The 12,921-nt window shown below is 47.1% G+C and overlaps 1 protein-coding gene across 2 annotated transcripts in view; it reads right to left on the bottom strand.

The window, feature by feature from the left end:
* Nucleotides 1-3,783: 3,783 nt before the first annotated feature.
* The window catches only part of LOC111141061 (myotubularin related protein 12), a 71,976-nt gene continuing 62,838 nt past the window's right edge, over nt 3,784-12,921 (bottom strand). Inside the window, exons 14-16 of one of the 2 annotated variants that reach the window (XM_022493388.1) lie at nt 11,737-11,904; nt 10,631-10,792; nt 3,784-6,706 (exon numbers count right to left, since the gene is read on the bottom strand). In XM_022493388.1, coding sequence (XP_022349096.1) covers nt 6,137-6,706; nt 10,631-10,792; nt 11,737-11,904 — 900 coding nt within the window. In that variant the 3' untranslated portion in view covers nt 3,784-6,136. The remainder of the gene's footprint in view (nt 6,707-10,630; nt 10,793-11,736; nt 11,905-12,921) is intronic. The other variant, XM_022493389.1, reaches the window with a different exon arrangement.

Here is a 12,921-nt window from a genome sequence, read left to right as displayed (position 1 = left end):
ATGGACCAAAGGCCAGAAGCAGGCTTCCCATACCCTAAGACTCCTGTACTACTGAAAAGAATGAGGGAGGAGTCCCCTCGATTTAACTATGGTTGGTTATCTGGGAAGTCTAACTACAGAGTTGCATTTTCAGTCTGGTGGAACGTCAGGAGTTGACCCGTCAGTCTGGTTATACAGAGCAACTGTGATGCTCTCCAGGTACTGAGAGCCAAATACCATCTCTCACCTAAACCTTCAAACACACACACTATTGCTCTTTCTGGTTTAAGTTGTTGCAACCCAGAGTTCTCAGGGATGCAGCCATGAAAACTGTCCAAGCCAAAAAAATCACATGGTTGGTCCAGGAAGATTCATTGGCATCAAGAGAAGGGACTGCAAGTGGGGGTGGTAATTTGTAATAATGATCCAGGCAACAGAGAATGACCCAGAGGGACAATGGAAATGGAAAAGGGGGACTCAAGGCAGGGGAACATGAAAATTCCAAATCCTTCCCCGAGTTCCATTATATCCTTGTGGCCAGGTAATTTGGTAAAGATAGGGTTTGTCTTCTCCCATAAAGGACCAATATACTTCCATATATGTGTGTGTGTGTGTGTGTATACATACACACACACACACATATATGGAATATATATGGAATTCCATATATATATTGTTTATAATCACTTCTTGAACGATTTAAAAAATTTCCCAACATTTACTATGTTTCAAATACAGCAAAGTTTAAGGAATTCTGTGACTACCCATAGCCTCACGTACCCAGCTTTAGCTCATCTCACTGGTATTTTGCTCTACTTTATCACACACCAACCATGTCCATCCCTCTACTCATCCATTAACCCATCTTATTGCTTTTGCCATTCAAAGTCAGCAGCAGACAACAGTACACGTCTCTCTAAATAATTTGGTGGCAGTATCATTTTTTTTTGTGGCAGTATCATTAACTAGAGTTCAAGATTTGCTTAGTTTTTTCTTGCAATGAAAATTCAAACACGATTAAACACATCTGAACCACCTTTTTGCTGAGTTTTGGCATGCCCCTGCATATTCCCAACTCTTATCAAGTTCCCGAATGCTGCAACCACATAGATAGAACTAGACGGTATGATGCTAAGTGAAGTAAGTCCAAGAAAGACAAATACCACAGGATTTCACTTATACGTGGAATCAAAAACAAATGAAGGAACAAGAAAACAGACTCATTAAATACGGAGAACTGGGGGTTGCCAGAAGGGAGGTGGGTGGGGGATAGGCAAAATTAAGGGGATTATGCAGTACAAACTTCCAGTTGTAAGAGAAGTCACTGAGATGAAAAGTACAACATAGGAAATAGTCAACAATATTAAAATGACGTTGTACGGTAACAGTGACGACACCAGCCTCAGGGAGCATCCAGCAATTCACAGAACTGTAAAACCAGTATGTTGTACACCTGAAACGAATACAGCATTGTAGGTCAGTCACCCTTCAAGGAAAAAAAAAAAAGATCTAGAACGCAACCTTCATTTCTGAGAGGCCCCCTTCCCAGCCTGTCCTGGCCCCACACCTGCCCGCCAGGGGACAGGCTGTGTTCAGCTTTCCTTGGAGAGACTGTGGTAGCGTTCCAAGCCCAGTCCTTGGGGGCAGTCTGAGGGAGAAAATGGACTCTGTCTGCATTCCTACCCGACCCAAGACTGGCACACACTGCACCCTTTCAGGGCCGGGGATAGGCACCACATTCACCGGCCCCAGAGCTCCGTGAAATGATCATTTGAAAAGTCCTCCATTCTGGATTTTGGGCTTGTTGGGGGGGGGTGTGTGTGTGGGATGGAGTGGAAAGTAAGCCACATGACCTTTTATAAAAGTAATACTTAGATCTAAAAAAAAAAAAAAAAAAAGCTAACTGCTTTACAAAAACTGGACTAGCTAGCCAAACTGGAAAGTTTTCTTAAGGGAAGGCCAAAAAAGCTTACTGTGTGTCTTTCCATCTGATCATACACTTCATATCCCTTAATTGCTCGAGGCAGACAATGTAATATAAGGATTAAAAAGAACGAACCTGGGCCTGAACCACAAAATCGGCTGAGATGTCTGTGTTTTTAAGACACAAAAGCACCACTCCAACAAATGATTTTCCTCTGCAATTGGTAAATGGTATTTAAAATGGTATTTCTTGGGGCGCCTGGGTGGCTCAGTGGGTTAAAGCCTCTGCCTTCAGCTCAGGTCATGATCCCAGGGTCCTGGGATCGAGCCCCACATCCGGCTCTCTGCTCGGCAGGGAGTCTGCTTCCTCCTCTCTCTGACTGCCTCTCTGCCTACTTGTAATCTCTCTCTGTCAAAACAAATAAATAAAATCTTTAAAAAAGAAAAAATGGTATTTCTCCACGGCTAGCCTGCTTACCAACATACACAGCCCTCCTTACACTGGAATCCACACCACAAACAGGATTTCCTCCACCTACTTCCATCCTAATATTCTTAAGGGCAGTATGTGGTGTTGGGACGCTGTTGGAAGGGCACGTGTGGAAGGCCATGGTCACTGCAGACCATCCCTGCGATGGTGCGGGGTGAAGGGTCCTGTCCGGCCCCGCTGTCCTGCCCCGAGGCTAGCTTCAGAAATACTCTAGAGCCCCAGGTGGGGCATATTGGCACAGCACACACGGCTGAGACTTTCCTTTCGTGGAGCCAACTCTGGCCACAACACAGGAGGGGCTCGGAAAAGAAGCTACTACAGTGCAGCTCCCTCTGCCCCCCAGTTCCCTTCCAGCACAGGAGGGGGCGTGAAGGCACAGGAGCCAGGAGCCGGTTCTCAGCAGGAGCCCCTGCCCAATCCTGTTTCACACCAGATGAAGTATGTCCCATTAGTTACCTGCCCCCCACGCAAGTCCTCCCACTGGCCTCAAATGGAAACCAAGGAACAAGCAAAATCAGGAGAGAGAGACGGCCAAGTCCACCTAAAGTCCAAGAGCTGGGAAAGAAATGTGGAAAACAGGACTGAAATCTGCTCATCTATAGGGTTCTAACTACTACTCGGGAACTTAATGGTGAAGACCCATAAAAAGAATGTGGTAGCCACAGGTTCCAGTGATGTTTCAGAGCTGGCTTGGTCACTAGGAGCTAGGCCCGGCTAGACATAATAGGAGGTGAGCAGAGGAGGGGGAACGTTTTCTCTTGTCCCTTAAAGGAGGAGGGATGCAGATAGGAGAGGTCAAGGAAATGGAACTCTCCCCACAAACACAAGTGATAGGTCTCAATCTAGTATGTGTTAAACTGAACAAATTAGAAAAAATTCTACCATCACACACCGTCTCTTTCTGCCAGCTCATTCCTCCTCTCTGGAAGGAAAAACAAAGCCTTTTCTCTCTCACAGTTTAGCTGACCTTAAGATCTCTTCCAGCAATAAAACAGACTTCTCATATTATACGCCCTCAAAAGCAAAGAGGCAGCAGTATTTTATTTCACATATTTAAAAAGCTCTTTTCCTTTATTTGCCCTACTTTATTGTTCTTCATAGTATTTCATCCCCACCTGAAATTTTATTTTTTTATAGTAAATTCTGCACCCGACATGGAGCTCAAACTCCTGACCCCAAGATCAAGAATCACATGCTCTACTGACCGAACCAGCCAGGTGCCCCTAAAATTTTAAATATTTATTTGATTTTGGTTTCCCATCACCAACCAACCAACCAACCAACTCAACCCAACACACACACACACACACACACACACACACACACACACTGAATGAATGAAATTGTCCCATGCTGTATCAACCACATCTAATGCAGTACTGCTTGTAAATTGTGCTTTAATTTCTGCAATCAGATATGATGCAGTGAGATACAAGTATAAACTTTCATTGTACGCTGGGAAAATAGAAAGCACATTTATACAGATAATAGCCCAACAGCTTATTCCCTTTAAAAAAAAAAAAAGTTTTGAATGTTTTTAAAGCTAATTTATCTTCAGTGTAAAAACTTGGAGGTATAAACAAACTCAAGATATTATATACAGTAAATCAATGTACATTTCCAAACTTGCACAGTGCAGCATTTTAAACAAAGTAAATGGTCTCATTTCAGCTTGTACTGTTAAGCATAATCCGTATCTCAATCTTGAATAAAAATGTCACAATATATAAACCGACTGAGAATTCTGTACACAAATACAAGTTTATAGAAATCTGATTTCAAATATAAATACATAAATTGTCATGACCTCACATGTTACAACAGCTTATTCTTCTATTGTAATTATTTTTAAAAATCATAGAAAAATATTTCAATGGACATTCAACTGCTATGACAAGGGCCATGACCTTGTGCCTTTCAACCATACTTTGTGGAGTGTAAAGCATCACACCGGGCATTTTTGGAATGAAAATTACTAAGATTCTAAGATTGAAGAGGCTACTGTATAAATATTCACGTTATAATATGGTAACAAAAATAGTTAGCTCCATAGTGTATCTGGGAGGCAGTGGGGCAGAGAAGTGGAGGTTAGTGCTAGTTTAAGAAGGCCCACAGAATGTATGTTAAGGTAGCTAATGAACTAGTGTATTTTTAAAATCCCTATTGCAAGCCTAACACTGAACTCACTAGGGAGACTCTTAAGGCAACCAAGACCGGACATGCGTTTGGCCCCCAATGCATGAATCCTGCCCTCTCAGCCTCTGTCATTCTAACGGACCAACCTGGCTCATGTGTCAACGTGGAATGGGGAGAACGGCAAAGCAATTTCTTATACATACAAAAAGACTATTCAGTGCAAACTGAGAAACTTCTTTGTCAACAGTTTCAAAATTTCTTATTGCCCTCAAGCAACTGAACTTTTTCTAAACATGTAACATTCAAATTGCGAGATCAATACGGGAGAGGAAATGTATATAAAAGGCAAACATTCAATTTGCAACATTCTAACATTAGTTTTCCCTCCTTCCTGTTGTGGGATTTAACAGGGTTCCACTGAGAAAGAAAAAACTGGTCCTTAAGAATGTACTTTCCTGCATTTAAAAATATATATACCATTTAGACAGCAGATCCAAGGTGACCAGGCATAATCAAGTTTCTTCTATGGCTTTGAAATCGTTGAGGTACTGTAGGAGAACCATCACCTCTGCTATTCAGGCTTCGCAGCCTCCCTATGGAAGCCACGTGCAGAAGGGATCCTGCTCACATCTGCGCGGTTTTAGAGACCTCGGGGAAACCGTGAGAAGGCTGCGGCAGAGGATAGTGGTCACAAATGGTCCCAAGCCTCGGCACACAGCTAGAAAAAGGCAAAACACTTTCAAACACTGAAGAGGCTCCAGAAGAATGGGAGCTCCTTCGGGCAAACCAAAGGGATCCCCTCAGTTTAACCAACAGATTTAGCAGCAAGATCCTGGGACTCCGTGCACCACCGCGGAGGGGTGGACGGCAGCGAGGGGGTCGGAGTGGACAGAGAGAAACCTGGAGCTGTCAGCACACAGGAAGAGCAGTGGGGCTGGTTGGCTAGCCACCAGCCCTACACAAAGTGACACAGCCCATGCAGGAGGGGGGATGGCTGGAAATGTCAGTATGGGTGACATGGGTGGAATTTCCCCAGCTTTTATCAGGCGAGAGGATATAGAAAGGAAAAATGCTATGGTTTAAACGAATGCCATACATCTTAATGCCTCTATGGGAGTCTTTCAATCTGCCATACAAACATCGGATAAAGCTGAACTTGCTCTGAACTAAGATGGGTAGAGAGACACACACTGTTCCCAAGGACTAGATAAATTATCCTGGCACAGGAAGGATCTGAAGTGAGTATTGAGTCCAAGAATGTCTGACCAAAGCCCTTTCTAGTAGTAGACCCACCACTGCAGGTTCTATATAATACTTACGCATCAGACAATGGCCACGGTTCTATTATGGGTCAAGTAGTAATTGCTTTCAATTAATAATACTACAGATACAGTTTTAATTGCATAGTCTTTCAGGAGCATGAAAAAAACACGAGAACCAGCTCTTTTCCTGAAGGTCCAGGATTCCTGCTGCAGAGCCCTGGACTAGAGCCTCCCCGCACCCCCGCAGCAGTAAGCTTCAGCGTGATCCACTAATCCAGAGAGCAATCGTCTTTGCCTCCTGTCCCAGCCCTCACCGCTCCTCCTTCACAATCACTGAGCAGACGGGTCACACATCCCCCAGATCCACAAACTCATCTTCTCGTTTGGCCAGATCGTCTTCGTCACCCAAAGCTTTCCAGCCACTAGTGGGCAAGACTGGCTTCGAGGAGTGTCGCTGCAGCAGAGCGAAAGGAAACAAGGAGGACAAGCGGGCAGAGCTCCTCAGCAACGGGGGTGTCTCCGCCGGGAGGGCCTCCTGGCTGTGGTGTCTCTCGTCGATTTTCTCTTGTAAGTGCTCTACTTCCTCCTTCATTTCCAAGAGTTTGCTCATGGTGGCCACTCTGCCACCACCCAGGATCTGGGCTTCTGGAATCCAGCGCAAGTAGCGCTGGGCCCAGACTTTGATTTCTGGCCCCTCGATGTGAGGCAGCAACAGACCGTGGTAGTCCGTGGGCTTGCTGTGCCAACTTTCATAGAACTCTCGAAAGTTGTCCTGAAGCTCATCAGAAGAATTAATTAATTTGCTAATCCTCTTGCCCAGGAGGTTTTTAATTAAATGATCTGTTTCTTCCCTGAAAAATCCTCTTTTGGGAGATGATTTAGATTGGGTGAGTGGTAAAGAAAGTTGTCGTTGATGCTTTGAGAGAAAACACAAATAAAAATCTCTGGTTAGCCTGAGAGCAGTTATAATCATTCTTCTCAAAAAAAGGAAAAAAAAAAAAGCGGGGATGGCAGGGGACATAATCCTGCTTTAACAAGAGTCTTGAGAAATCAGAACTGCCACGTGAGTGAAAAATCATCAAAAAGCAGTAGCACACGGGAAGCCTGGGTGGCTCAGTTGGTTGGACGACTGCCTTCGGCTCAGGTCATGATCCCGGGGTCACGGGATCAAGTCCCACATCGGGCTCCCAGCTCCATGGGGAGTCTGCTTCTCCCTCTGACCTTCTCCTTGCTCATGCTCTCTCTCACTGTCTCTCTCTCTCAAATAAATAAATAAAATCTTTAAAAAAAAAATTTTTTTTTTAAAAGAAGCAGTAGCACGGTGGGGGAGGGGACTTTTGTTTACTCCACGATGCAAACATTAGATGCACATCGCGTTTATAAACAAACGGGTGAAAGGGGCGCCTGGGTGGCTCAGTGGGTTAAAGCCTCTGCCTTGGGCTCAGGTCATGATCCCAGGGTCCTGGGATGAAGCCCCACATCAGGCTCTCTGCTCAGCAGAGAGCCTGCTTCCCTTCCACTCTCTCTGCCTGCCTCTCCGCCTGTCAAACAAATAAATAAAAATTAAAAACAAAACAAAACACCCCCCCCCCAAAAAAACCGGGTGAAACCAGGCACCTATGGAGCTGTGCGGAGAGGTGAGTTGTGACAGAAAGAGAAGCGTTCTACTCCCTCCTCTCCAGGTACAGGCACAATAAGTACTTTTGAAGAACAAGCTTAACTCAAGACAGGCTGCCCATTAGGGGAGTCTGGGTGTGAGGCTGATTCATTCTCTGAAGAGAGCAAAATGTTTCTTGAGAACACTTTGAGCCCCTGTGAGGACGTTGTGCTGACCATCCGAAGAGCCCCTCGCTTCAATGAACCACATTTGCGGTTATCAGGCACCCAGTGGGAGCTCAGGCCTATGTCATAAGGATTCTTATAGACAAAGAGACAAATGGGAGCAGGAGTGTGAGGAAATGGCTACACCGGCCAGATGGTTTTGCCTGACAAGCTGCGAGAGTAGAAAATAATAGAGCATTTACGTTATTTTCCTCTCCAGTGATTCTACCTGCAGCCAAAACAAGGTATTCTAAGATGAGGAGCACCAGGACCGGGCCGTGAAGATGGGTAAAGAGGTAGAAGGTTACAAGGACCCCTGGAGCCCAAGAGAGAGGTCAGCAAAGTGCGAAGACGCTGTTTCTGCCCAGCTCTTTTGCTCCTGAGGTGTCTGAAGTAAGAAGTCAACAGTTTTAGGGGCAGGCTAGCCCTATCACTCTCTAATATACTCCTGCCAGTGGTTCTCCCTTGTGTGTGGGGGGGGGAAGCATCCTTTATTATGGAATATAGAGTAACAACTCTTCAACCTCTTCTGAGGAGTGTCGCTGCAGCGACAGGAGTAGGGCAAAAATAGTCCCCAGGTCATGGAGGCCAAGCACAGCAGACCCCCAGATTCTGGGTCCTCGATGCCCACAGATCCCTCCTGGGGCCCAGAGCGGAGAGTAGAGGAGTCTGTGAGGCACTTCCTGGTTGCTGCCACAGGGCTCCCATGATGGCCCAGGTCTCCAAGAAAATAAATGCAGAAGCTACAAGCTGCAAGGCCTCTTAAGGCCTAAGGCTCTGAAACTCAGTATCACTTCTGCCACTTTCTGTTGGCCAAACTAGTCGAAGGCCTACTTGGATTCAAGAGGAGAGAAAATAAACTTTACCTCTTAAAAGGAAGAGTGGCAAAGTCACCCTGCATAAAGGCATACGGGATGGATGGCACTGGGACTAATTCTAGAAAGTCTACCATAGTAGATATGAAGAAAAGTTAGAGAGGTATGTGCAGCACTCATCTCCTCACAACTAGGCAAAAAACAAACAAACAAACAAATAAACAATAAAAAAAGAAGAAAAGCAAAACCAGCCACAATGTCACAACTAAGAGCTGACCAGGATTTCGGACTTCCCAGCCAGGGACAGGCATGAGGAAGGCAAGGAGTCAGCAGCCCAGCCTCTCTCCTCCCCAGGGGTCAAGGTGACTCGGTCTGGGCTGGGGAACCGTGGCACGCAGGTGGAAGTGAACAGCCGCTGAGCGTTTACCACTTGCTGGGTTCTGTGCTCGGTGCTTTCCAGGCATCGACTGGGCCAATTCTCCAAGTCACTGTTCCTGCCCCATTTTACAAACAAGGAAACCAAGGCACAGAGGTTAACACACAAAGACCCCAGCTATAAAGTGCTAAAGGGAGTTTTACACACAGTCCGACTCCAGAGACTGGGCTCTTAACAGAACTCCACTTGCCTTGGAAGCCCCTATTCTCAAGCCCTATGTGAAGGGTGGGTTCAAGAGGGCAGGGTGGGCGCGGCATGCGGGGTCAAGGCTGAGGTTGAGATGGCATGCCTGAGCGGGGCCCCCTGGATGGTAATGTGAGAGCAGTGCTTCCTGCTGGCAAGCCACAGCCTCTCAGTCTCTATAGAACTTTTCCAAGGCCATCTGCCCACTCAACAAGGGGCCCGAAGCCTGACACATGATGTTCTCACAAAAGGCTTCAAAGTTCCTTGTTGCTCTAGCCCCAACTCCGCTTTAGCTGATACAATCTGAGATTCTCCAACTCTTTGGCTCAAGCCTCCTGCTCCAGTCAGCTCCTGGAGCCTCAGCCACCTGCTCCTAATTGTAAGAAGAAGGGACACTGAGAACAACTGGATCGGAACACAGAAATGAAATCCAGTCTTGCAAGGGGGAGCCTCATTTTCCTCCCATGCGAAATAAGGGATTAGGCCTTGTCTCCTCAGTCCCTTGCCCCTCCAGCCCAGGGCGGTTCTGAGATCCCCAACAGATGAGAAGTGCGCATGCAGCCACCAGGGGGCACTGCACACTGAGGAGAAGCTGACCTCCGGCCAAGCTGCGCAGCTCAGGGCTGTTCTGGTCTGGCAGGCAGGAAAGAGACTAAATGGGGAGGAGACACATCTACCCTGGTCCTGAGGACCCTTGAGAGAGTAAAGCAAGAGCTCTCAGTTGTTCAGAAGCTGGCATCTTCTGCAAATGAGGGTTTTGGCTCACCAGGCCCCCAAGCCTCTTTAGAACAGAGCACCTCCCACATCAGGACTGGCCAGGCTCCCTGGATGGCAGGTGGGATCAGAAGTAGGGTCCCGGAGAAGGCAGAGACATGCACTGACCTGGGATTCACCACCACTGCTTTCCCCTTTGTGGGGTCTGGTGGGGGGAAATTCCAGGCCCGAGACAGAGCTGGGAGATGGCATGGAAATCACTTATCATCTAGGAACTTGAGAGTTTTAATAACTAGTACCATTAGTAACAAATACCTGAAGGGATATCCAAATAATCTGACATTTTTGGTTTCTAGCATGGGTCAGCAAAGGACAGCCTGTGGCCAAATCAGGCCCGGGGCCGATTTCTATAAACACTGGAGCACAGCCATGCCCATCTGCGTACGTGCCAACTGTGGCTGCATCCGTGCTCCGTCAGTATAGCGGGCTGGTGGGGAGGGTGATAGGGGAGCTGTGCAGCCCTTAATAGAAGAAAGAAAGGTCTTGCTATTTTAAGACATGAACCAGTACAGACAGAGAAAACCCCCAATTAATGCTCCTTTTACCCTGCCAACCACACTCAGGTAGGGGGTACACAGGATCCCATGCGGCATAGCTGTCTTGGCAGTCACATCCCCGAGGACATTTAGCAAATGTCTCACTGGGGCAAAGGCTGATGCGCTGAAAACAAATGATTCTCATGGGCCCTGACATGTGCCCGCCACAAAGCTTGACTCTGCAGGCTGCTTACAGAATCCATACATAACTTTCCTCCTTACATACATGGGGATCTCTGGGCAGATGAAGGGGGTCAGACACGTGGTCATCTTACTTTGAAACGCGTTCCTTTCCGCTGGCCTTTGTCCAGTTTTGGCTTTTCCACATAAAGAGGGTTTTTGAGCAACATCTGGGCTTTGGGTTCAAACTGTACAGACCAGTCCCACACGGTGAGCAGATTCAAAGGCTTGCTTTGTGTCTCCTGGCTTTCCCTACCCTGCCAAAACAAGCACAGGTCACGGCGGCTTCCAGGGAGGCGGAGGAGAGCGAGCACACAGTGCGGACAGACTTGCACCAGGAAGGGCGCTCCTGCCCTGCCGAGATGGAACTCTCATGGGGTCCTCCTTTCTAAAGGCCTCGGCTGTCAGTGGTTGTTCGCGTAAGGCTTTGGTGGGAAGGGAGAGAGGGAAGAAGGTCACCTTGTTTTCTAGTGGGCCACGTGCCAGCCACTGATGGGCACCTTCACGACAACCTTGTGAGGCCACTATTTCTCACATTTTATACTTAAAGAAACTGAGGCTCAAAAAACTGAGGTGAACTGCCCGAGCTCTTGAAGCTGGTGAGCAGTGGGCCGTGATCCGGGGCTGTGTGACTGGAAGCCCAGGTTCTGTACCCCCACTTCACTGAGGAATTTGCTAAAACCACTCCCGAAGGGCCAGCTTGGGCAAACCCAGAGGCCAGCAGAAAGCTACCCAGAGGCACTCAGCCTGGTGAGAAAGTAAAACTCCCAGGAGCGAGGCCTCAAGAGAGACTAAAGGAGTTTAAGATGGAAACTAAAAGCCAGGCTTCCCTGCTCTGCCTCGTCTCCGTTTCTTCAGAGTAACTCCAGGCATCAGGTAAACGGAAGAGAAGGCTGATCGTCTTTACAAAGGACAACTTTTAATTTAGCTTAATTCCTCAGCTCCAATATTTGCTCTCCAGGTCCAACATGTACTGTGTGGCCTTGGGCCAGTTACCCATCCTCTCGGTGCCTCAGCACCTCAGGGTAAGAATGCGGACCCCACAGGGTGCTGTGAGAATGATCAGTACTCGGAAAGCACTCAAAACAGGGCCTCAGGTATACTTAGTGTGAAACAAGTATTTTTTTTACATCAGAACTATTGCAACCTACTCGTGAGTCCGGGCTTCTTTAACACACAGGTTCCTAAGAGGGACTCTTACCATATTAGTTTCTTTTTGATGAGGCGAATTGAAGAAGAAGGTGCTAAAAATAGGTATGTACAGACTATCTGACAGAACAGTCAGGTACGTCTCCGTGAAATCGAAGGCTGGGGGATGCTGGTGCACCAGCTGCCAGACGCAATCCAAGAAAAGCTGGAACACGGGAACCTACGGGAAAACAAGATGCGTATTACTGAGCACGCACTAGAAGTCCAAGGCCATCTATCCCGAGTTCAGAGGCGGCCGTCTCAACAGCTGTGGAATAACCACTTCCGAGCACCATATTCTCTGGGAACCAACAGCAGACGCCATCCCGTTCCGAGCAATGAACGTGCTCCACTGAAGCGGCATGCCCGTAGGTTAGTATCGGTTTTTGGCAGTACCGATCTGCATAAAAGACGTCTCAAAGATGAAATACGTAAAATCTCATTACTGATCAAGCACTGACAGTCGATGATTCAACAGATTCTGAGGCTAGGGAACACTCTGAACCCCAATTAAGTGAAACTGTTATCTCCCCCCAAAAGAGTTCCACTCTTCTCACTTGTAGATTATATTACCAAAAAACTGTACTCAAATATTTTGAATTTTGTCCATATTTCTTTTTTCATCCCCAGGATGATGATGCAGAAGAGAAAGAGGACACGAAAGAAGGCAGAAGCAGCACAAGTGAGTTTCTAAGCTTTTTCCACAAATGTACAGATTTTTTTTAACTGGCAGCCTCCTTCATTAGCTACCCAGAGGAAAGCCCGTTAATGGCAGAGAGAGTTTTCTAGGGCGCTTTGTCATTCACAAAGTGTTTATCCTTTTCAGTCCCAGTGACCCTGCCAGGTGGGAAGATAAGCCATGTCATGGCCTCTCCCTGACAGAGGCTGCCCGCACCTCACACAGGTCAGAGGGAGACAAGAGTCGGGAATCCAGCTCTTGAACCAAATGCAGGGCTGCATCCATCATATCACAATGCAGACCACCCCACTTTCCTTTAAAACTCTAATACGGTGTCAACTAAACTCAAGTATAAAAATATAAATTTAAGAAACTGGGGCACTTGGGTGGCACAGTCAGTTAAGCAATTGACTCTAAGTTTTGGCTCCTGTCCTGATCTCAGGGCGATGGGATCAAGCTCCATGTCGGGCTCCCAGCTTGGTGTGGCGTCTTCCTGGGATGCTCACTCCCCTTTCTCTC

The sequence above is a fragment of the Enhydra lutris genome, unplaced genomic scaffold (genome assembly GCF_002288905.1).
Source record: "Enhydra lutris kenyoni isolate GAN:26980312 unplaced genomic scaffold, ASM228890v2 scaffoldscaffold5, whole genome shotgun sequence".
NCBI classification, from domain to species: domain Eukaryota; kingdom Metazoa; phylum Chordata; class Mammalia; order Carnivora; family Mustelidae; genus Enhydra; species Enhydra lutris.
This window is presented reverse-complemented; position numbering and strand designations above follow the sequence as displayed.